Source organism: Manis javanica, chromosome 5 (genome assembly GCF_040802235.1).
Source record: "Manis javanica isolate MJ-LG chromosome 5, MJ_LKY, whole genome shotgun sequence".
Lineage (NCBI taxonomy): Eukaryota > Metazoa > Chordata > Mammalia > Pholidota > Manidae > Manis > Manis javanica.
The window spans coordinates 33,288,383-33,315,065 of NC_133160.1; the positions used below are offsets into that span (position 1 = coordinate 33,288,383).

Below are 26,683 nucleotides of genomic sequence, written 5' to 3' on the forward strand. Positions count from 1 at the left end.
CTCAGGACAGAGGGAGACCTGAGAAGTGAGTGCAGTGAGTTTCTACAGGCAACACAAAGGGAAGCCTTGAAACTCTGGATTTGTCCTTCGTCTTGGGTACTTTACAGAGCAGCTAAAAGGCACAAAGTTTGGATTAAGTCAAAGAGGAGAGGAAAAAAAGAGGGAAAATGATCAGACTGGACGGAGGATGGACACATGAAAATTATTTTTTAACAAAATAACACTTTTCACTGCTGAGGCAAATGGCTTTTATAAAAGTGCTTAATGAAAAGCAATATATTATTTTGTTTTTACTTATCAGTATCATCATGTTTTGATGCAAACAGATATTTACAATGAAACCAAAACATGTTAAGATCAAGGATTATGTACAATTTTGTGAAAAGATGATTTATAATCAGGCAATGTACCACTTGAGACTCATTCTAGTTGCTAGAGATGCTATTTGAGGAAGCAAAGAATACATAGGTGAAGAGAAAAATAATTAAGTACCACCTGGCTATATAATTAAAATTATTACAAAGAATATAAATAACAAATTTATAATGTTTTGCAATACAAATAGACAGTATTTGTAGTAGAAAAATTGCATTTGCACCAAGAAGCTATTTAAACCAAATAGGATTAAACTACATCAGAAACATGTTAAAGGTATATGAGTCACACATATACACTGTCACAGTTCACATGAAACTATTCACATGGCCATGTGAGGGCCATGCCCTGGTCTGAAACTACCAAAGGGCTTTCAACCAAACCTCCTGGTTTGGAAAAGCTGCTCAAAAAGCTCCCCAACAGGGCTCTTCAGGTTTGATGAGTCCATGTTTGGTTTTTCAAAAGAAGCTATAATGTTTTAAGGACAAAACATGTAGGACTGAGGTAAAGAGATACTAAACAAGAAGGAACTTTTCTGTTGGCACAAAAGTTTTACATGAATACTTTCCAAAATGTTTATTTGACAGGATGGGTCAACCACACATTTGTAATACCAGAAGAAATAACACTTCAATACTGAGGACATAAATGAACTATTGATGCATATTAGCAAAAGCACCAATTTCTCCCTTCTCTCACTTCATGCTAAATTAAGGTTTTATGCTGGAATCTCAGGTGTACCTTACCATTTCAATTTTTTTTTAAGAGTCTTTAATGTTTCCCATACTACAAAGCAGCATACAGACTCTACTCTTGAAGGACATGGTAATTAAGTCACATGTGAAGTTATTTGCCTTAGAAGACATTTTTATCATCTACCTCAAAGGTGGTACAGGACGCGGGCTCTGCAGGTTTATATACGCCCACATCAGGTAGTAACACGATAGCTATCAACAAGGGTTTGGGCCATAGAAAAGTCAAAATTTGGCTTTTTCTACTGTCACAAGGCAACCCCAGGCCAAAGGTTGTTTACTTCAGATTACAGTCATTATTTGGGTTTCGTAGTTAGAAAGGCCTGTGCCTAACAGGGATCATCCACAGAAGAGGCGAGGTTGTAAGGCCGTAAGCACTGTGGCGTGGCCTGGGAACTGCAGGACCCTGCTTCTCACCCCAGGCAATGTGCACTTCTCAAAGGGAAGAAGTGCGGTTGCCTCAGTGCTGCTTCGCTCTGAGATCTAAGCAAGTCAGGGTGGTTTAGTAGTTCTGGCAAGAGATGAATAATAAAAGAAACAAAGAAAGAGGTTCCAAACTTTCCTTCTAATCAATGAAAAGTCACTCTGCTTCCCCTATTCACACACAAAGCCCTGCCCCCATCCTAAAATCCATGCTTTTAATTGACCTGATTTTGACTTGTATCAAATACTATTTTGTAACTAAATAATTGATATTGCAATATAGGGAAACATGGTTATTTTTAATTTTTAAAATTAAAATCAAGTTTCCATGCACTTGACTTCTGGATCAAATATATTCTAAACAGGAAAAATCCATAAGGTCTTACTGAAATGTTTATTTGTTAACAGTAATGTATTAATTATTTCAGGTTGACTTTTTTCATTTAGTTTAAATTCAGTAAGTAGTGAAAACAAACAAAATCTCAAGTGGAAAGAAATTAAATTGGATGAGTATTTGTCAGGCCATTTAGTAAAAATCCCATCTTTTGCCAGGATATTAAAAAAAGGGAAAAGCAGAAAAATGGTTCCCACAGTCAGACACTTCCATTTTTAATGGGTCCTCTTCTCCAAACTGCTTTCCCCTCTTCTTCCAATTTTTTTTTTAAGTATTGCTGAGAAAGAAAATATATTTTTCTTATTACATAATTAGGTACTATTTGGGGTCCCACTGGAAATTGGCCTTACATTTATAAAAAGCCAAAATAGAATTTATTTCTTCATTCTTTCCTCTCTAGTCAACCACTCAACTTTACAAGAATATATGAATATTTTAATACAGCAGGGGCATTATACAGAATACCCAAATTCTGAAATCTTTCTTATTCCATACCTGTGAACTTAAACTTAATGAACTTTGAAGACTCTGTTACAGCTGATTATATGAGAAAGAAATCCGGTGACGGGAGGCAGACCCAACTCAGGAATGACCCAGAAAAGCTTCCTAGCATCAGGGAGATGGAGTCACTGCCTTCAAAACCATGGCGCTTTCAATGAGGATGTGTCAAGACCTACATGCGGGAGTGGCAGAAAATGAGCAAAAGTTAAGATTTCCCCAAACTATTGGTTCTGCTCCTGGCCTCAAACTCCAGGTTGTGTTATAGAAAGAGAAAGCATTGGTGACTCTTAATGAAGAACCTCAGTGTAGTGGGGGATGAGATTGTCAGGCAACTGAGTTGAAAGATGAAAAATAACCACTTCTAAAAATTGGATTCTATCAGAATAAAAACTCCCTTTGTATAAGGCTTGCAACAGGCTCATTCAACCAGGCCAGGGTAGTTTCAGAACCTGCCCCTCCTCCAGTGAGCCATGTTCAAAGTTAATACAATGCAAGGGTTATCTAAACAGCCAGATAGGAGTATACTGCATATTTCTTCTTAAAGATGACAGAAATTCTTTGAATTTCATAAACCTATACTAACTTGTTATTCTGTCTGGACCCAAGGGGTATAGGATCAACTTTAGCCATCTTTCATAAGCTTGGAATCTAATTTTATGAATTTATTCTAAGACATAAATCAGGTAAGGCAGAAGTGGACGGATGTATTTTTTTAAAGAAATTGAGCCCCCAAGGTACATTTAGTAGATTGAGTATTGAGAGATTTACAGGGATAAAAATCTTTATAAGATTAAGGAAGAAGGAAACGAAACCAAATCTTTCATTTCCAGATACTCACTTCACTAATTCTTTCACCAAAAGCACATCACTGAAGGAAAACCAGAAATGGTTTTTCAGTTATTATTAAAGTGGTTCAAGAGCCAGGTAACCCTTTGAGACCGGATATAAAATAACAGTTTCAAGTTTTCTTCACAAGACTACCTTGTACTGGCAAGACTTAGGGGACTTTTGGCTTCAAAAAGAATATTGAGAAAGCAACTTAAAAAAAAAAAGTCACTACATTTTGGCCAAAAAAAAAACAACAAAATTTCTCCTGTAAAATACCTACTTCCTTTTGAACCTCCAAATGTTACATTTTACTTGAGATGCTTGGCAGTCACAGCTTCATGGGATATGGTTCTTGATTTCCTAAACCCTTAGGTCAGAGAAGCACAGCTGGTGTCACCTGGCTGCTGTGTGAGTCCTCTCACTGAGGATGGACTGTGAAGACAGCGGGGAGCCTGCAGGTCCCTGGGGGGAACTCTGTGAATGTTACAGGTAATAAATAAAGCATGATCAAGGAAATTCAGAGAGCTGGGATGACTTCTAAGCCCTTTTCTGTAATCATTTCCAAGGTTCTCTCAATCTCTCTCTCTAAAATGTGTCCCTGTACTATGCACCTGATGTTTCTTACAATTTGACCAAAATAAATACTTAATCCAAGAAGAGGAAGCAAGACTTCTGCTACACTTTGGGGAAGCTCTCAGGCTGCTTGCTTTCATTTCATGGAGGCTGCAGTCCTTTCCGTGAAAGGTACTAATGAGGGCCTGGGGTTGCTTCCTTTGGTCAAAGCCCTCTGGCCCCAACTAAATGAACTTGTGCCCATCCCTTGTGCCCATGTTTGTTTTTCTGTACCCTGATTGTCATGCCTGAAAGATTCTCAATATACATGAAGCTTAATGCCATGAGACTACACTACTAGCAACTGTTTTATAAGAGAAGCTTGCTCATTCAGGAAAATACAAGGATTTAGTCTAATCTGCACACCAGAGCCGTACTCTATGAAATGCTCTCATTAGGCTGATGATCCCTATCAGCACTCGGACTCTTGCGCTGCCTCAGCGTGTCTCCGGCCACCTCTGTGCCAGCAGACGGGGGCTGCTCAGGGGCAGCCTCTTCGGTCTCATCAGGTCCCACGTCCTCCTGCGTGTCATTCCTCTCCTCATCCACACCAACAGCCAGGCTGTCCTCCTCCTCTTCCTCCTCTACTTCGTCCTCATCACCAACGTCTTCCTTCTCTTCGTCATCATCTATGAGGCTGTCTTTGTTTTCTTCTTCATTTGAATCATCTTTTTCCTCCTCTGCATCCTGCAACTGTTCGGCCCTCTGTGCTTCCTCCGACCTCTGATTCTGCTCTGTGCAGGAGAGAGAGGGGAATGTCCTCTGAATAAATATTGGTCATTTAAGTGCATCCAGGCACAGGGCGGTTTCCTTTACTTTGAAACTGTTGCCACACAGGGCAGCTCTCTGGTCAGTGTCCTGGCCCCATCAGGCTCCTCCATCCCTCTCTATAGAGGTTTCACTGACCGTGCTGGCTTTGGCAGAGTACAGGGGTCAGGAAGATGAAGGTCCTATAATGCTTTGTATTTTGTCCCTTTCAGAAAACTCAGTGACCCATCCACTGGCCATGGTGATTGGTTCATAGATGTGACTTCAGCCAGGCCAAGCAGAGCACTACCCAGGAATTTTTGGTCAAGGTCTGAAAGAAAAGCTTTCTCTCTTCTACAGGGGCCACTACCCTGATAAAATATGAGTTGGGGCTACTGACAGTCATTGAATCAGCCACACAGAAACTTAACATCCCTTGGGCTGTGATTGAAGCCAGAACATCCCTGGCCTTTTCAGTTATATGAGCTAATAAATTCTCTTTTTTTTCCTCCTGGGTTCCTTTAAACTGGGTTTTTGTTACTTTAAGAATTCTAAGGAACAAAATACATTTTCTAATTATCTATGGAAATCTCAAAGCCTTGAAAACTTCAAGAACTAAAAAAAAATATGTTTATTTAAACTCCCACATAAAATTGAACATTACAAACTCTCATAAAAATCTTGCAAAGTCTCAGAAATAGCAGTAAAACCATGTAAACCCAGGGCTATTTGGTCCCAGAAAAAGTGTGGAGCAGTTAAAGAACTTAGGACAGTTACTGGGAAGAGATTCCCTTCCCTCCCTTCTCGTTTCGGTGTGATTGAAAGAAAAGGTGTCAACTGATAATGAAAGGCATACACTGTATGGGAAAAAGCCACTGCCAAAATGAAACGTTCCTTAATCGAAGAGAGGAAAACCAGAATTTGTGTTTAAGTTTGTCTGGAGCATGTATTTTAAGTCATCTGGTGGTGGTGATAGTTTGATCAGATAGCAAATCGGGGAAAGCCACTGTCTGTAGGAGCACAAAAGGGCACACCACGGAATTCCAAAAACACTCTATTGTGTGAGTTTATCATACTTACCAGAACCTTCAGATAAATGCCTTGGAAGGGGCACAGAGAAACATTCTGATATTACCACCAAGACCTGGAGGGAAAAAAGTGATTTTACAGTGAGTAGACAAAACATTTATTTCCAAAGAACTCCAAAGTTAGGCCTTGCCTCTATACCCAGATATTCAAAGCCAACTAGTCAGCAGTTGGTCAAAAGTACACAAAAAAGATGAGGGTATAATTAAGAATTACCTACTTTTCAAATGACATAATGTAGGAAAATACTATTAATTTAGAACAGGGGTCACAAGGTCAAATGTCTACAGAGAGCCCACTAAAAACAGATCAATCCAGCAGGCATATGAAAATAGATGCTATCAGCCAAGCTGTCAGTCATCAGCAAAGACCTTCTTCAGGACGAACAAAACTAGTTTAACAAGGGACTGCTCTCACCAACAGGTAGCCACCAACTGAGCTGAAGAACATTTCCAAGTCTAGAGTAATAAGAGGACCATAAGAAATTTCTACAGGTACACTGTGAGAAAAGTCACCACGGTATGAACTAGATGCCATTTTGGACAGTGACTGATTGGCTTGGCTTCCCCTCCAACCTTGGTTGTACTATGAGCCACTTTCTCCTTACTGTAAGCATGCCTTTCCCTTGAAGAACTGCCAGTTCCCTAGGAGCAGGTTCATCCCACGGCGATGAAGATGACCAGCAGAGGCAGCTGGGCCGCAATGAGCTGGAGAGGCACTTTCTGCCTTCTCCCAGAGCACCACACAACACAGTGATCCAGCATAAGAAGAGGTGGCCCATTGCGAAGGGCTGTAAATTTTTTTTGTATCTAAGTCACTCCCAACTTTGTTTCACTTTGAATAATTGCCCAGATTTTAAAACAGGAATACATTAGTGTTTTAAAGGTGCTCTAAATTTTTAAAGAACCAAAGGCATAATCCTTTTGATTTGATTTTATCAACATTACATGAGTACCTACTTTGTGTTCAGGATTATTACCCTATGTATATTTATTTATTTATTACTTTACTCAATATTTGGTTCTTTAGGTTCAAGGTATCATGATAATCTCTATGGCAAAGGATGAAAAGGAGAAACAAATTGCAGCTTAATTCTAAAGCAATATGGAACATGAGTTTCCTAAGAAAAAATAAGTAAAGCACTTTGCTCCATACTTCAGAAATACAGAGATTACAGGCAGTTTTGGGATTGGGAAGGATCAAGGGTGACCACTTGAAGGTGGTGGCATTTCAGACCCTGGGCACAGTAGGAGGAGAATGGGTAGCATCAACTGTCTGGCTCAAGAGGGGCAAGGGGATCCGGGAAGCTCTGTGGGTCAGGGAGGGACAATTTACAAGCCATTGAATTAATTGAACAACAAAGTGGTAGATAATCCTATCTGAAAAGCTAGAGGCTGAAAACTTACATTTTAAAGGTGATAGTCACGTGCTTTTTATCTATTCACAGATACAATATTTTGTGACTTTTTTTTGCTTTTCTTAATGGAAGGGAAAAATTTGGTCCTGACATATTGCAAGGGAAAGAAGAAACACCTGCCAGTAACGAGAAATACTGGCATTTATGATGAAGGCTGGGAGGAAGTCAACCATACCTAGTAATGGTTGAAATATTTTAGTAAATGTTATTTTTCACATGTAAATAAAAGGCTCAGTTTTAGAAATCAAGAATATATTTTGCATTTTAAACCAATATGGGGAAGATCCTGTATGTGAAATCACTCTGGCAGGAGCATTTTTTGCCATCAGCGACTGCTCTGAAGGATGGAAGACAGAAAAGCTCTTGGCAAGCAGAAAAGCAATGAAAACACAGGCGATGTTTTAGGACATCAAGGATCTAGAGGGCCAGGTAGAGAAGGTATAGAACAGGCTTGTGGAACACTAGCCTCAAGCTTGTTCCTCAATTGCTGTGTGACCCTGGACAAGTCACTTAACTGCTCACTCACTTGTACCCTCTTGAAAGGATGGGTTTGGACAAGCCTATCACCAAGGTCTGTTTTATGTCTAATAGTACACAATTCTATTACATAGTCTTCTTTTTCAGAAACTGGGAGGAAAACCCTCTCATTCTCGGTTCAAAATCTATTTTCTGGTCTAGAGAACCATTTCCCTGGAATGGGCCACTTTCTCAGCTACTAAGAATGGCACTGTTTAAAAACAAGGTCTGTAGGAGAACTGGTGCCCTCCTTTCTATCTTCCTTTCCAGGAGTGCATCTTCAGGCTTCAGCTTTTACCCAGGTGGGTACAAGATAGTCAAGCATCTAAGTGAGGAGAGCACATGGATTTGCCGTATTTCATAGACAGTGACATCTACTCCTCCTTATGCTGGAGGCCCTCCTCTGTAGGAGGCTCTGTGTTAAGCACCGGTCAGCAGCGTGCAGAAAATAACAGCAAAACTTAGTGTCTATTGTTACCAACCGCAATGGAGAACAGACAAGAGGTGCGAGATCACTGCCTGTGTTTTCATTGCTTTCCTGCTTGTCGAGAGCTTTGCTGTCTTCCATCCTTCAGAGCAGAGTCGCTGTTGGTAGAAAATACTGCTACCAGAGTGATTTCACATACAGGCTACGCACTTAGGGATTGTGGGTAAAACTGTAATATTTCCAGAATCTCTCACCTGGGCTTTAATGTATCTCTGTACAATAGGTGTTTCTAGCGGGTGGAGAGGACTAGTCCATCTCCATATGAATAGGTAATTACCAGGGCGAGTGAGGGCTTATCTGGACCAGAGAGGTTGGGTCAGGGGCTCTTCTGCAGCCTGTTTGTGAGAGACCCTGGGGAGCAGAAGTGGACGACTGCTTGTAAGAAATAAACTTTTATTTCTCCCTTTGAGTGATTTCAGTTTCAAAGGTATTTGCCCAGGATTTTCACCCTGGAGTTACAGGGATCTTTCCCATATTGGTTTAAGATGCAAAATATATACTGGATATCTAAAACTGAGCCCTTTGTTTACATGTGAAAAATCACATTTAGTAAAATACTTCAACCATCACTAGGCTCAACCAAGAAAATAAACAAAAATCAAACTAGCAGCCTTGTTTTGACTTCCCATCTTCTAAAATTGGGAAAAAATAGGAAACTTGGTAGTCAGGCTTATGGGAAATGATGACTTGATCAGGAAACCACTGCTCTATGGAAAACATCCTGCCCCTTCTGAGCACTGCCTAACTTAAACTCCGTGAAGACTCATAAAGGCAGAGAACCTCCAAGGTCAGGTTCGCGTGACTGCATGTCTGGGCTCTGCTTTCAACCCCCAGTTAATGGCAAAGGTACCACAGGGCACCAAACTGCACACCTGGAGGCCTCCCTGAAGGCAAAAATTCCAAGTGCTATGTATTTCTTCCAACACATACTACAGTTGTAGAAAAGGCACTTGGAGAAAAAAATTCCAAAAATTTTCTATTTTATGGAAATGTATCAACCAAAAATTTATGAGCTTATTATTGCTTTGAAATTATTATTTTGTTAAAAAAAGTTATCTTCCCCATTTTATATAAAGGAACAACATTGTACATCAATTAATCAACTTGAACAGTCAAGAATCAACTCTCTTCTTTCTTTAGGCTAAACCTATAATAACCTTCCTGTACTGATTATTTGAATCTAAGGTTCCAAATGAACTGTTTTCTTAGAGTTAAAGTTCATCTCAAAGATAAAATTCTAAAAGTTTTCATGCTGAGAAGAGTTTTCAACCATTTTCCAGGAGGCTCACACTCAACCTGCATTCTCTGTAACTACACCTCATGATTGCCTAGGATCTCATACTGTTCCCCCTCCAAGAACCTTACATTCATGTGACTCCAGAATACACTGCTAGAAAAATCCAACACTAGACAGTAGATGGGAGAAGTATGTTTATATACAGTCAAATTTAAAATAAAAGCTAAATCCTTGTAGGCCAGAGCATCAGAGACATGTTAATTAGCAGTAAGAGTAACGCGACAGAATGAGACACACCCAGCACCCAATGAATGACATATCTAAGTTCTACTCCCATCTGTAAAGTTAACACCAACAGTCAAATCTCAAATATAAACTATAATATGAAGCAAGCATGTTCATGGCAAAATAAAATCAGGTGTCTTTGGCTCTTTGGAGTACAAATTTGTTACCAAGTTATAATTGCTATAAAGGCTATTGCTAACATTGTAAACTTATTTTTAAAAAGACTTTGCTGAAGAGCCAAAATTCATTATAAAATATAAGGATAAACTAAGATAATCTCACCTAAAAGTCTGTCCTTTCTATGTAAATTTTTAGTGTTTATCAATTATTCCTATCATACAGTATTTAGGAGCTATGTGATTACTATAGAGTATAATGGCTTTTAAGAACTTCTTAAGAGTTTAAAGCTCTATCAAATTGATCAAGTGTAAGTAAAAAGATTAAAAAATGATGTCAAGGAATAAAAAATGCCATAACACATATAGTTGTTTATGTTGTTAAGCAAATAAACATATTTTTATTCAAACTCTTACCAAAACACCTAGGGGGAAAAAGCAGATACCTCCTAGATAATTGATTTTCAAACCCAAAGAAGATACAGTGATGTGTTTTGCAACTTACTTTTTTCCATAAAAATGGCTGTGTTTTTTTATCTACATTAACTTACAAAATCCACCTTTGGGAAGCCACAGTGTATGTATAAGCAGCTGGTCAGGATTTGAGATTCAAAGGGAGGACATGAGAAAGAAAAAATCATCTTGTTTCCCAAAGCTAACGCTTTGGCCTTATCACCACAATGCTCTAATCCAGCAGGCAATGTGTGAAATCACACTAGAAACTACATTGTCTTGGAAACTAGCAATTCAAGTAAGTTCTCTATATTCTAGGCAGAACACATCTTTAGAATATTTAAGGGACAGAATCAGGAGTTAATAATTTAATGAATTTTATATTATATCTCAAATTACAGCTGAAAGCAGTATAAAAATTTTTTAACTGCTTAGGTTTCACATAAAAAATTATGCTTGTTTTTTGTGCTTTTTCTTTCTTGGCTGCATAGTAATTTTGTATGAGATCCATTTGACTTTAAAGACAGGAAAAAAGATTGGCATTATCGCTTACCAGACCCATGAAAAGGCCAAAAATCAAGGTGGCTATGACGAAAAAGACATAGGAACACCAAGCAGGAATTCCAAGGGTCACTGTGAAATAGTTGTGAAGATGCTGTAATCAGAAGAAAAAATGGAGGTGAAATATTAACTTACAATGAGGACCAAACAAATGTTCAAATCTCCCTCTCTAGCTATAACTCAAGTCTGAAAATTATTTCTACATATATGAGCTGCCACAAAGGCCATTCAGTGGTTTTTGCATCTATGATTCTAAAAAAACTCATCAAATTTTATAATATTAAGAATCTGAGAGTAAAAAGTCATATCTACTAGTAAGAGTTATATTTCTTTGTTCATACTACAGAAGAACTCTGACAGAATTGTTTTTCTAGTATTTTTCCATTTTTTAAAGTATATATTTTTATTGAAGTATAGTTGATATATAGTATTATATTGGTTTCAAGTATACAACACAGTGATTCAACAGTTACACACATTATTAAATCCTCACCCCCACTAGTACAGTTACTATCTGTCAACATAGAAAGATATGACAGAATCATTGGCTATATTCTCCATGCTGCACTTCCATCCTGGTAACCAATTTCTATTATGTGCTCTTTAACCCCCTACCTTCCTGACCCACCCACCCCAACCTCTCCCCCATGGTAACCATCAGTCACTTCTCAGTGTCTATGAGTCTACTGCTGTTTTGTTCATTTTATTTTGTTTTTAGATTTAACATATTAAGTAAAATCATATGGTATTTGTCTTTCATGCCTGCCTTATTTCACTTAGCATAATATCCTCTCCATCATGATAGATTTTTTTTTTTGGTCGTATTTCCCTAATAATTCCATATACCTCAATTTTTACTTGCAACATGGCATCCATAAAAATTTAACTTCTCAGGCCTTCATCAATTTTTAAGTAGAACTAAATTATTAGTTATGAACATCAACCATTTAAAATCTCTCCATTATTCCTTTCTCTAGCCAGATTCTCATTGCTCTATGCCCACTTAAAATTCCCTAAATCATCATAAAACTAAAATGTAATAGTAGACAAAAGAAAGTTCCTCCAGTTAATTCATTATGAGCATATGAGATTTCATCAGTCTTTGACTACACATCCCTTCATACTTACTATTCCCTGGGCGCTGTTTGATACCAAACACTAAAAAAATGAGTGAAGAGATAAAATCTTACATAGAAATTAGTTACATGCTAAATCATACAGGAATTACAGCTATACCCCTGCTAGTCTGGAGTGAAAGCCCCCTTAGCTGTGAACTTGCAGGAGCTATGCTTCCTCATGATGGTTTAGTGATCATCTGTTTAAGGCCCTTACAGCTTCAAAAATAGCCATTCATTATAATCCAAACAATTACTGACACCATGAAATGACTCCAAGCTAATGCCACCAGCAGGCAAAGATAACGACTAAATGACTTGCCCAGAACTGATGAGGTTTCTGAAAGTAAGTCTAACTTGCTATTTTAATGTTTCTGAAAATCTAAATTACTCAAGTATCTCTACTGGTTTCTTGGTTTATAAATATCAATACAATTGAATAATATATTTCATTCTGGCTTAATTCTCTGAATGATAAACAAAAAGCTTGTTACCTGATCTAGCATAATCTGAGATCTCCAATTTCTTTTTCAGCAGAAGAGATCTAAAGACTCAGCAAGTATTTTAAACACTGACACATGTAATCAAAGTATTTAAAAAATATTTGTTAAATGAGGAAAAGATACTAGCAGATCTTTCAACTATACATAGGAAATGCAAACAACTCTTAATTTGAATACTGTCATCTATCTGTTCTCTACTGATGCCATTGGGCATCATTCTGTCTTTAGCCTGGGCAATTGTTACTAAGAAAAATCTAGCATTCTGCAACCCAGCAAGCAAAAGAGGTATATGGGATATCAAAAGGCTGTTTCATTCAAACTATTTTCAACTGAAGTTCTAAAATATATTGTACAGGTCCTTACTTTAGAAAATTCTATGTGTTGAACGTGGTTTATGCTTTTCTTGATGATTCATTGACATCATCGGGATTAAAGTCTAAAAGGTGCCAAATAATTAGAAGATACGGAAGCCAGTCTGCCTTTGTGCTGACCCATGGATGTATGTATTCTGGAACCTGGAACTTGCTTTATAAATAATATATGTCCATTTAGATTACTCATATAGTTAGAATGAATAACACACAGTTACAAGTCCTTCCAGACAGTACCTTATATCCTTTCTGTAAAATAAAAGATTAATGTAGCCCTTAAGAAACTTTGTAAGTTATTTTTTAGAATTCAGTACTTATTTGCCTCTGAAATCAGTGTATTCTGAGTCACACATTTAGCACATTCAAAACATCCTTTTATTTTAATAAGCTCCACTTCAATTTTCTTGTATCAGCTTACTCTTTAAAGGATTTATTTCAGCTTCTTAGAGAAACCCTGCCATCTTGTGGCCTTTTAGATAATTATTATAAAGCCTCATTAACCAAGTTGTTCTATCACAACTACAGACATAAATCTATACCTGTTAACTTTATCTGAGTTCACAGTGGTTTTAGAACACCTTAAGAATATTAGGGTTCATGGTACTAGGTACTTGAAGTTTCAGTGTATATGTTCCCAACTAATAACTTGATTAAAACTGATGTAGACTTCTGTGTTTCTGTTTCTTTAAATGCCAGGGAAAGTAATAGTTTTCACTCATGGGAAATACTGATCCTCGTCAATATTTTATTCACACATTACAAGGAAACATCCTGCTCTGTTTCATTAAAATACACAAAAATGTTGCCTGATGGGCCTACTTATACTGTTACACAGTTGTGACAGATGACCAAGACAGAGCTATTTTTTCGTATACACAGATTTGAGTGAGAGGACTAAATGAAGGCACCATTAAAGCAGAATAAATGAGAAGAATATTCCAACCAGTGGTCAGATGGATTTAAGGAAACGAAGCCTGGACAAGGCGTCCATGGATCAGAGGTAGAGCCTCCCCTCCCCAGGAGGCCAGCACTCTTTGTTGCATCTGAACTACTGCATTAAACACAGCCCAGTGCTGGACAGTCTCATTCAGAACTGTGCTGGCCCCATAGGACAGAGATCTTTTTGGATTTAGATCCCATCTACAGCACAGGACATACTCTGAAGAGTGTTGGGACAAGTCCTATATCCTTTTCAGATACAGATCAGATCCTAAAACTATCTTTGCATGGGAGCAGCTCAGAAGACTTCTCCATGATGGCAAAGGGCTAATTTACCCTTCCATGTTTTAGCCTCTCCACATCTGCAACATGACACAAACTTGTAGCCTCTTACAATGTAGGCATTACAAGAGGTACCTGTGACTGTACACCATCTCACTGTAATATTTTTCTAGATATGTTTACAAGGAAAAACAAAAACTAAAGTAGTAAAAGAAGAAATATCAGTATTTAAAACAGAGGGATGTTTTGGAGTTTTAAAATACACTTTTGTTATTCTCTAGTCTAAACACTCATGGCCTTTTCCTCATAGTGAGATAATTATAAAGCATTAAATCTCCATCATACAGATTGTTCTCCCAAGGATGTAGCACACCTTTCTGTACCCAAAATTTGCCACATGCTGCATCCTTGCATAATAGCACATCCTTTCACAAAACTAAGGAAAGGTAAGTTACATATTAGCTCAGCAGGCAGCACAAATTCACCAAATCAAAAAAAAATATTTAAAAGCATTCAAATGCTAAACCTAGTTAGCAAAACTGCACACTCTACAACTGCCACAGAACCCTATTTAATCCTGCTATCAGCCTTGGTAAAAAACGAAATGAATCAAAAGTATTCCTTCTTGCCTAATAGAGGGGAAAAGTGAAATAATGATGGCAAAAATGATTAATGAATATAACTAACAGAAAACAGTTTCAAGTATATAGTAGGTGCCAGGTTCTATGCTAAGCATTCACAGTGTCCTAGTAACTACAGTGTACAGCAGGGAAAACAAAGGGGTTCAGACATACACACAAGGTGGAGAACAATAACTTCCCTTGTCTCCCTGCATCACTCCAGCCAATTGGGAAGAGACAAGAAAACAGACAAAAGGAAGTCTCTCCATACATGAGCCAGATAAAATCTTATCCCAAGGACTCCTAACCCTGGCTGTGGCACCAGTTCTGACAGCAGTGCTTCACAAGTTCCATCTTCTGCATATAGTTTTCCTGGCATTACCTTCACCTTGTGCTATCCTTTAAATTATTAACATTTTTCATGACACGGAGTCACTTTCTAAAATTGAATGTAATTTTTAAGAAATTTCATACTGTTACTATAAGTTGAAAGTAAGTATCAATTCTGTATCTAGAAGATACCTACTCTTTGAGAAACTCCTGTAGTTATACATCTTCTAGGCTTCAGGGACACTTGTGAAGTAGGCAGACTGTGCAGACTACATGAGGATAAGTATTATAGCTAAAGTGGCAATGACTTCTGTGAGTTTAAAAATTAAAATACCTAGAGGTGGATACCATCATGACTGGATTAGAAAGACAATTGGAATTTTGGTGGTAGAATGCTTAAGACTGTCTACGCTTCTCTTACTTTGTGGCACAAATTAGCTATCAAGGATCCCTAGGATTCCAGGTGGCATCAGGAAGCACACAGTTTTCCAACTTATAAGACTACTCAAGGGACCTCCTCAACCCAAAAGTTTATTCAAACAAGAACACGTGGCTGGTGGGCACAAAGCTGTTAAGAAAGCCAAATGCAGACTGAACAAATTGCAGACCTGAGCTCACAGGAACTCGGCTGTGTGGGTGTCAACTCGCCAAGCAATCCTGACATCCTGAGGACCAGCTTCTGTCTCTAGAATTCCGGACCCAGAAGGCCGGCTTCAATCCTTGAGGTAGAAACTCAAGGACTTTAAGGAATCACTAGTTCAGTAGTCTCTGATCTTCTAGATGTTGCTCTTGCTTTTGTTTTCTCTTTTTCATTACAGAAAAGTTAGAAATACAGAGAAAGACAAGAGACTTTTTAAAAAGTCAGCCATAGCTTCAACATCAGAGATAGCCACTGTTGATAACTGATTAATCTACGTACTTTCCTATATACATATAAAACTTCCATATAAACATAACAGTACATAAGTTCTTTCATTATCTTTTCCCTTGCTTAATAACATGCAATTTTCCCTATGGAAGTGTTTATATCTAACTAGCTACCCATCTAGGGGAGACAGTTGCTCAGGAAAAACTAACTCCTATCTGCTCACGTACCTATAAAATCTCTGCAGAATAAAAGAAATTGGGGGTGGGCATCAACAAGCTTGCCCCACTGGCATTAGCACCTTGTGTCAGTCCTTCTTCCTGTTTTGATCTTATTTCTTGGAGACTTTATACTCTGTTAGTTCTAACCACGTTCCTTCTCCTACATTGGGCAATGCTGCTTCTGTTCATTATTAATATGGTTGTACTCTAGTTTTATATTGTCTAAACATGAGTTAAAAACAGATTATGTTCCCTACAATTATACGTTCAACACTGATGGGAAGATCCTGGGCAGGGGAGAAGAGTTGGCTAGATAGGTTAACCAAGCAGGCTGGGTAGCAAGCTCAGACAGAGGACTGGCTCAGTGAGGGGTTCTGTAAGCGCAGCATGCCAAGACTGTAGCTAGAGGTTGATATGGGAACAAGACCCAACAGGTAGCCAAGGATTGGGTCCCACCAAAGGCAGAGATCATACTTCTAGAAACACAGGTGGTAAAAGCTATTCCCAGAGATTTTATGAAAGGCTGGGAACTTGTTTCTAAGAATAAAAGATACCACAAATGTCAAGAGGCATGGGGAAGCTAGATGCTGATATGAAAGGTAAAACCAGACCTCTATTATAAGTTTGTACACACAAGCACGAGGAGATCAAAATACTCTACAAACCCACCATTTATGTTCTTTAATCATGTACACTCATTCCCCTTCTCCATACATGATCTATAAACAGGACAAATATATTAGTGACCCCAATAAATACAGACTAAGCTTATCAGTTCAAAAAATTACTTCTTGTTATATCCTTTTTACAAGACTCACTTAAAATCTAACAACAAAAATGTTGAAAGTGGGTAAAAAGTATTCCAGGCAAATGTTAACCAAAAAGAAAAATATATGGTGTTAGAGAAGGCAAATAGTGACTCTGTGGCACCTTACTACACTGATGGACAGTGACTGCAATGGGGCATGGGGAGGACTCAATAATATGGGTGAATGTAGTAACCACATTGTTTTTCATGTGAAACCTTCATAAGAATGTATCAATAATACCTTAATAAAAAAAAAACAAAAAAGAAAAATATATGGTGTTAACATTAGACAAAAATGACCTTATAGAATATAAAAAGTAATCATGTCAAATTTTATAGTTTACCTTATAAAAGTTTTTTGTTCCCTTTTTAAAATCTGGAATGACATCCTAAATATACATATAAATATTATATACACTCTTACTTCTCAGTTAGCAAGAACATCTTAATTGGTTATTCAGAGATGGGTCATATTCTATTCTCCAAATGGCCCTCTCTCTGTAATCCAGTGCATCTGTGCTATTTATGGCTAGGCACTGGGCGAAAAAGATAAAATACCCACTCCCGACCTTGATGTGCTCCAAACACCATACATTGTAATCATTTGCATAATATAATGAAAAGCTGTAACTCCTTATCTAAGCTGCTGTTTATCTAAGAACTAAATGCCAGTGATTATGAGGTCAGAGCAATTATTTCTCTTCCCTGATATCATCTTTGAAAGTAAACTTGTCTTTAACAATCTGTGAAGGCCGTGACAATGTTCCATGTAAGCTCTTCTTAACCCACAGAACAAATTCATCTCTGGATATGCACTTATTATGTTCTGTGCTTAAGATCTTGCTCTCAATATTCCTGACACCCATCCATTAGAATTATCCTGTTGAATTAGACATTTTAAGGCTACAAGGCTCTTAGATGGCTATCAGGTTACATGACTCTGTCAAACTTCAGTGTCAACATACTGCAAAAGACAGAATCTCTTACTCTCAGTTCCCAGTTTGCAATTCATAATTCTCAGCCCTTGAATAAATTTCTCACTAATGTTTAGAAAATAGCAGAAGGAAACTATATGAAACTAAAACTATCTGGAAAGAGGGAACATGATAATTATTGTTTAATGTGATTCTTAAAATGCCAGAAAAATAAGAAAAAAATATTAACCAAAAAAGATTGAATCCACGTCACCAATTCAGCTCCTGTTTGAAAAAAAAAAATTCCTGAAATAGGTAATCTTTCTCACAAGGCAGAAAATATAATACAACTGAGAGACGGGGACACAAAAGGTTTTTCTTATATTTTCCTCAACATATATCAATGTGTATGAGAAACAGAAAAGGAGTTTTCATGAGCTCCTTGAATATTAAATTCAAGTGATGCACCATGACCTATACTCATAGCTTAGAAAAGACAAGTATAGGGAGGACTCACTCCTAAAGATTTTTTGAAATACTTTTAGAATACATATTTAATTCTACCATAATTTTGTTAAATCTGGCAGGATTTAGCCCACCGTAAGCATAAAGGAGAGGAAAGGGTTATAGGACACATTCAAGTTCATAGTTCAACATTTTAATCTAATAACGGTTCCATCTCACTGAAATGACACAGTGGCATTGTACAATTGCAAATAGCAGGTAGCACAAACTTTTCCCTATAGGGTCAGATAGTAAATATTTTGGACTCGTGGGCCTATGGTCTCTGTCACAACTACTCAAGTCTACCGTTGTATCATGAAAGCAGACATAGAAAATAGGTAATGAATGAACGGCTGTGTTCCAGTAAATCTTTATTTACAAAAACTGGAGGCCAGTCCACAAGCTGCAGTTTGCTGATCCCTAACATAATCACTTTCAGGCTTAGATAATCTTGATTTTGTGGAGACATATGACAATGGGAAAATAAGATTAAGTAAAACCACATAAGCCCTTTCAGCTTTGATAAAGGAATTCATCACCAATCTAAGACAACATGACTAACACAGTAGTTACATATCCTTATTCAATTTATGTCCTTCTATACAAAGGCACACTTCCACAGGGACCCCACATCATAGTTGTATGGCTTAAGAACAAAAGTGAAATTATAAAAGTTTTTATAAGTGTTTATCTTCCCATTGTTTAGAAGCCACATTCTTACTCTTAAAAAACCCTCTGACAAGACAATCGCAGGGGGTATATTTAAGATTACTCACCCATATCTTGCCAGAGATGCTAAAAAGACCAGCCATTCCAGACATCCTTAGAAAAAAAAAAAGACAGAACCACTGGTGATACATATGATGAAAAAACTAAACAAAACTTGGGCCATAAAGTTATCTTACCCTCTACTTTCTGAAATACACTGTTCTCTCTCCCAGATTCACTTCTTTTCCTATAGAGTTTAGATTCGAGTGCCATCATTTCAATCACTGCTGTAAATACATTCAAATCCCCTGGCCCTTTCTCCCACCATTGTACATACCTGGCAAAAACCCCAACCCTGAGCAGCTTCATGTTTCTGGGGAGAAATCACATGACATGTCTCTCTCCCCAGTCACAAACCCCAGCAAACACTCAATACTGCAACTGTCCAGGCACTAGCTGAGATGATGATGATAGCTCACGGTCTTTTCCTCTCTTCAAACCTTACAGATCCTCCCCTCCCCTGCCCTCTCAGCTAACGGACAGTCCTTGTGTGTCACTGAGGAATCAGAGGCCATCATCTGATCTCTTATTGTCCCACCACCAAATCTGAGTCTAGGTGGTTGATATCTGATTAATCTCTCTACGTACTTTCCTATATACTTCCTTATAACAGAGAAAGGCTATCTGCCCAACCACATTCCAACCCTCCACGTGTAACTTGGATCCCATCCCCCTCGTCTGGTTAATGACTTGGTTCTGTCATCCCTCTTCCTGCATTTGCAATTTCTCCCTCTGCTAGGTCATGCCAGCCCCATCAGAAAATGCTCTACCCAACCCCCTTCATCTTTTAAAGAGCATCTATGGATCTCACGCGGTCCCCCATCCTCAGACAAACTTCTCTGAAGAGCAGTCCACACTTTGTTTCTTCTTCCTCGTCAATCTTTAAGCCATTCAGATCTGGCTTCTGTCCTCACTACTGTTCCACCAGTACTTGTCCAGGCCACGATGACCTCATATTGCTTACTCAGTGTCCATGGCTCAGACTTAGTCTTCCTTCTTGGTAACATGGGGCACAAGTGAATACTCCCTCCTTCTCGAACACCACTTTCTTCGCTTCTAGAAACTGCACATTACTGTTTGTCTTCTGGCCTCACTGGCACTCATTTCAGTTTCCTTTAGCTGACTCTGCATTTCTAAGCCTTTAAACACTATTACATGCTTTGTACTTGTGTTCTCCATGGCGACCTATCTCCATGCATTGAACCTGACAGTTCTACAAAGAAATCTGCATTCAAGCTTAAAATGTCCAACACTGAACCCTTGATTTGCTCTTGCTCAAATCAGTAAGTGGTAGCAAGACCCACCAAATACTCAAACCAGGAACCCAGGAGTTTTTATTTGGTAATCTTTCCTCTCCTTTTCCTTTGCTATATCTGTCTTCAAAAGATAGTTTGAATCCACCCATCCTCTCCATCCCACTGCTGCCACCACCCTGAGGATGGACACCCCAACAGCCTCCTAACTGTCTCACCTCACCCATTCTGGAGCTCTCCAGTCCCTTCTCTGAAGAACCACCTTCTCATTGCCTGGAATGACAACATCCAGCTTCTTCCCTGTGGCCACAGTCCCTGTGTGATGTGGCACCAGCCTGTCTCTCTAACTTGGCTTTTGCTACTCTCCTTCCTTTTCACTGGGCTCCACCCTGGTCACCTTTCTGTTCCCCCACTCATTACACTCTTTCCAGATTGGGGCCTATGCATACGCTATACCCACTCACAGGAATATTCCCCCACTACTTTTTAGCTGGTCAGGTCCTTCTGGACTTTGTATCTCTCCTCAGAGCCATCTCTCCTGGTCCCTCCATCTAATGTAGGTCCATGCCCCCACATTGATTCCCTTCTTGGTAAATGTTTGTTTGAGTGTTTTAAACAGCCCTTATCCAGACTATGATTCTCTATATCCTGGTTGTCTTAATCTGTTTTACTCTTAAATTACAGGGGAGCAAAGGGACTATGTCTGCCTGGTTCACTATTGAATATCTAGCATTTCAGATAGTATCTGGCATAAAATCAGTACTCAAATATTTGAAGAATGAAATGCCAGAGGTGAGCCACCTTTAGGGTGTCACACAGGTACCACTAGATGATTTATTTCTTAAATATTGCATGCCTTGCTCCTATTTCAGAAGAAATATTCCTTACACTTATATATGCTAATAGAAAATTAGTTACAAATAACTCATTCAAAATTAAAACCAACTGTACAAAAAGTTATTATTTGGCCTCATCTCCCTAACCAAGTATTAGAGTTTGCTGTCATGGCCAGAAGCTATCCCCAGCAGTATTCTGCTAGGCAGCCTCAGATACCATAGGTTTTATTTTCCACATAATATACAGTAGCAATTCTTTCATGAACTATAATTCAAGAGTTACTGCTCTATCAGGAAGAGGAGTGGTACATGGTGTTCAACACCCTATTTTGTAAAGAGAAAACAGCATGGCTTAGTGCAAAAGCCAGGGAGAGATTTTATGTAACCCACCCAAATCTGGCTACTTAATTCCCAATATACTAGTAACTAGCTAAAACATATGGAGGTCATAAAGTCAGAAACATCAATTTATAAAGCATGATCATTATGTAGCCTGCATATCAAAAGTGATTATGAAGAAAAATGTAGACTTTAAAGGCCCATGGCTGTTACCTTGATACCTCCTGTTTTATTAATAACACCTTGTCATTAAAAAAAAAATAGCAAATTACGTTAGAGAAGCTGGGGATTTCCAGCCAGTCAGAGGTTCAACTGATTGCCATTTCTTCTCCAAGATATAATTCTGCAGGTCTTCATAGACTCCTGGGCCACGGTAACGGCGGAATACCCCATCCTTTGCACTATAAATTATGAAAATAAATCAATTAAAACATCAAGTGCTACAGATAATAAAAATAAAAATAATTATTGGTTATACATGTGAACTCTACTCCAATTTTAACTTTTCTCAAATTAAGAAAAAAATACTGTTAGGCACAAATTAGAAAACATGCATAAATATTAACCTATTACAAATGAGAAATTCCAAAACAGAGAGCATTAAACATTCTTTTTATCACTGCACAATTTGTGATTAAAAGCAAAGTTCTTAGCAATGTTTCATCTGCCAAGTTACTTTTATCATTTTTGCTACCAATTATTTAGACTTTCCTTTTAACAGAAAACAGCACTTGTTATCAAGTTTTAAAAAATTAAACACACATTTTCAAATTTATGTCATTCAAGTCTTCCCTCTTAAAGTCAATAAAACACCACTTAGTCTCAAATGCTCCTTCAGTCTTCCCCCCCTCTTGCTTCTTGCCACCAACTAAGCTTCCTAAGAAGAGTCTGAACTTGCCATGTTCTCCTCCTGTATTACTCATTCACTACTTGGTGTGATGAGGAGATCTCCAACGACTCCTAAGTGCCATATCCACAGAGCATTTTCTGCCACTTTTCCATCATCTTGTCACTGGCCCTGTCCACTACTGAATGCTCCTTCCTCCCTCCACTCCCCTGGCTTCTGCCATGACATTAGCTCCCTGGACTTCTGCCGACTACTCTGACCATCCCTTCTCAGTTCCTTACTCCCCATCTTCTTTTGCACATGTCCTAATGTTGGTCAACCCTAGGTTCTATTCTTGATCTACTTCTTTTCCCATTGCATATGTTCTGTCTAGATATAGTTCAACTGTTACTTACCTTGAAGCTGAGGATCTGCCAATATGTATCTCCAGTCTAGATCTTTCTTCTAAGCTCTAGATCCTGATATCAAACTGTCAACTGAATTTCTCCATTTGGAATTAGCACAGGCACTTCACACTATCTTCTCCTTTCTGGTCTCTATTGTCCAAAATCCATCTTATTTTAATGTCTCCTCAAAGGCTTTTTCAAGTTTTACATGGCCTGTTGGTAGTCGTCATAGGCTTGTCCTTCCCTATAGCTCATCAGTCATCAAGTTCCAAAAATCTTATTTCCTAAATATTTCCAGAATCCATCCCTTCCTTTGTCTTTTCCGTCACTGCCTGAGCCTCTCTAGCTTCATCACCTAGAATGATCCAGCTGCACTCTGTGGATAGCCAGCCATACAGAACTACAGAACTAGTTACAGTTCTCAGAGGGTATCTCATTTTCTCCTGGCTTTTCCATGACATCTCCTCTGTTTGGAAAGGCCTTTTCCACCTTGTCTGCCTAAACAATTTCTACTTATCTATTAAGAATAATTCCACCTTTAATATCATCAGGAAAATCTTCTTTGACCCCCCCACCCCTAGTTATTCACCACCTGAATCAGGTTCCTTTCTCTGTGGCATTCTGGGCATCCCTCTCTCCTAATAGCTGTCATTTTTGCAGACCAGTCTTTCTGCCTTCAAATATTAAACTGAATTAAGTTATGGAAAATAACTTAAAATTCCTTGTACACATCTAATAATTTCTAATTTTGAAAGACCAGAAAATTATTTAACTTACTGAAAAAATGCTGGGAGAGTGGTGACAAAGAAGCGGCCACTCAAACCTACAAGAAACAAACGAAAAGTTACAAGTCAGACTCAGACTGACCCAAGCACCTAACTTAAGTTCTAAGAACAAGCAGACTTGAGCTTACTTTCACAAACACATTATTAAAATCATTATAATAACTGAATCAAACTTCCTATTTATTTTTTTGACTTAGGGAAATTTTGTTTTACTCATTTTTATTTACCTAACACTTTCTAGTCACTGACAGGCAACTTATTTATCTTTTATGTATTACGTTAGAGTAGTCTGGCTTGTACGTCACCTAGAATCATATGATGGATGAAAGGATAAGTTTTAGAGTCATGCAAACTGGATTAAATACCAAATTCTCCACTTACTAGCTTTGTGATCTCAGAAATGTTAAGCTCTCTGAGTCTTAGTTATCTCATCTGTAAAATGGGTATAAGAAGACTAACTGAATTTTTTCAAAGTTAGACTAGATCAGTATGTTAAGTGCTTAGAACACAGTATACAGGACTCAATAAATTAAAGGTATTACATTAGTTATAGGTTTAAAAAGAATATGGAATATGAAATAAGATCATGTGTAATCTTTGCACACTTAAAAAATTTGCAAGTACTGTCAAGGGACTGCAGATTTTTTCAACTTGTCATAGGAAATTACTAGACACTAACTACATACATATCAAATGCTATGCTAGGTATATGTGAAGACAAAGATAAATATTTTTTTAGCATTTAGTTAGTACTTATTTTTCAGACACTGTATTAAGTGCTTTGTAAATATAAAATGACACTCAACAAATATTTACTAAGCTCCTTCTTGTTCCAGGGACTGTGATAACTGCTCAAGAAACACAGATAAGCAAAAACATGTATAGTTTCATTCTCACAGAACTTATAGTCTAGAGGCAAAGGAAAAGAAGTTACTTTAACCAGAGATAGATGATATCAAGTAAGGGGCTTGCAACAAAAATCTGACTGAGACTATGAATAAAGAACAGATCCCTGCTCTTTAAATGTACACAAATAAATAATATTTACGTGGGAATTCAGAAAGGGTTAGCCCAGTTCTGACAAAGAGAAGGAAAGCATGGAAAGATGGTAGAAACATTATTTTAACAATTCCCATCACTTCTACCTTTCTCACTGAAGAACAATCTGGACAAAATCAAATATTCAAATAAAGTTACTTAAATTTTACATCTTTGGGTTATCTGTGTTGTAAAATACTGAAGGTTCTTTTAATAACATGGGAAATTTGTGTATCACTCATTTTGTAAATTAAATCTACATTCAGCATATGACGCCTTCCCAAAGAAAGATTTTTTTTCTCATATCAAAACAAGTAGACTTTAAAACATTCCAGTGATGGTTAAAAGAAAACACAGTACTCCAAAGGCAAAAAAAATCAGTGTCACAAAAAGAAACATTTATTACATACATTTTTCATTATATATACATTAAAAAAGAAAACATTGTACTGGCAGCAACAAAAACACAAGTGATGTGAGAAGTCCACTGCAGATTCTAACAAGCATCTCTGTTTACAGGGCATTTTCACCTTCAACATTGCTTGGAATTTCACCCTAACAGTATATTTTCAACTCTAAATTACCAAGGGAAAACTATTGGTAATTCTAAAGGCTTAAAAATTATTAAAGGCTTTGGCTTAAAATAACTATTATAAACAGTCTCATATCTCCCTTCTTTCCTAGTTATAGGTTCTAATGACAGCCTAAAATTTTATCTAAGGAGAATTACAGTGTTTGAGAATTATGTTTTAATTATACGGCCTTCTAAAATGGAATGAACAAACAAATGACATCCCATCACTTCTTCAAGTTTCCATTTATGTTTTCTTTTTATCAGAATAAATAGATAGAATTTCTACTAAATACTGGGTATCAGTAAAGGCAATATTTTTAATTTGTTCTTTAAAATCCTTCATGTTTTTATAAAAATATTTCATAAAATATATTAACTTACACAATATGCAAAACGGAATTTCCAGATTCACAGCCCAGCTTGTTGGGAGTTAAAATTAAAACTAAGAAGAAGAAGTAGGGCTTAAGTTTTGGTTTTAATTCATTTTAATCTGGAACATTAAATTCAAACTCTCCAGGCTTCAGTTTTCTTAATGGAATCATAGTTTCTGTCTCATCATATTTTAGTATTAAATCATTTTATATTTACAAAGCACATAGAATATAGTGTCTGAAATATAAGTGCTAACTAAATGCTAGCTATTACTTCCTATATTTAAATCTCTGATTAAAAATTAGAATAATCTAAGAGGACATAACAAACAAAAACTAATTTAGTGTTAAGTGCTTTGGAAATTAAACATTATCATGGGTAATACAACTTACATCTTCACAAATAAATGTGCCCATGAAAATCAATGAGTATAGAGAAAATAAGGAAAAAGAAACAGTGACAGATGGTCTCTGAGATTTTTCTGCATATTTCTGGTTCAGGCTAGAAGGTATAACATGACACTCATTCCCCAAATTGCTAGATTAAAGAGTATAAGAATTTATGGCTCTTGACATGAATTACTGGGTCATTTTCCATAACTACTGTAAGAATTTACAAGACTATCAATTTTGCTTTCATTTATGTTTCTTTTTCAATATTTCTTCAAATGACAACCCATGTAGAATATTCATAAGGTTACAGCATCTAACTTACATATGAATTCCGTTTGTTGTCTGGAATAATATACTGGCACTCAGAATGTATTCAGAAAATTCAACAACAACAAAATTAAGAGCTGCCAACATAGTCCTTATATTGTGACACATTAGTAAACTCTTGAAGATCTGTAACCATAGGAAATTCCTTTCAAATAAATGTCACTTCTGAGAGGCGGACAGGAATCAGAAGGCTTGGGGTCTCATGTCAGTGCCCCACAGCATGCCTTCTAACCTTTGATGCTGATGCTGTAATGTATCAAGGAAGACTTCCATTGCCTGACAAGTTACAACATTATCACCTTAAAACAGAGAAGCACAATCAGAGTTACAGACTAAGGACTTAAAAACAAGTTACATGTGCATCTTAACACAGAATTACAACAGCACACAGCAGCTCACTTCACGGTCTGTGTCACGGTTCACTGCAACAAACTCCAGCAAGTGTAGAAGAAACTAGTACATTCTTACACCTTTAACTAAAAGAGAGAAAGTTTGACCACAAGG

General features: G+C 37.5%; 1 protein-coding gene across 1 annotated transcript in view; it reads right to left on the reverse strand.

The window, feature by feature from the left end:
- Positions 1 to 234: 234 nt before the first annotated feature.
- The window catches only part of TMX4 (thioredoxin related transmembrane protein 4), a 60,095-nt gene continuing 33,646 nt past the window's right edge, over positions 235 to 26,683 (reverse strand). The window contains exons 3-8 of the mRNA XM_017648131.3: positions 23,469 to 23,514; positions 21,731 to 21,859; positions 19,039 to 19,084; positions 10,783 to 10,884; positions 5,713 to 5,776; positions 235 to 4,619 (exon numbers count right to left, since the gene is read on the reverse strand). Coding sequence (XP_017503620.3) covers positions 4,264 to 4,619; positions 5,713 to 5,776; positions 10,783 to 10,884; positions 19,039 to 19,084; positions 21,731 to 21,859; positions 23,469 to 23,514 — 743 coding nt within the window. The 3' untranslated portion in view covers positions 235 to 4,263. The remainder of the gene's footprint in view (positions 4,620 to 5,712; positions 5,777 to 10,782; positions 10,885 to 19,038; positions 19,085 to 21,730; positions 21,860 to 23,468; positions 23,515 to 26,683) is intronic.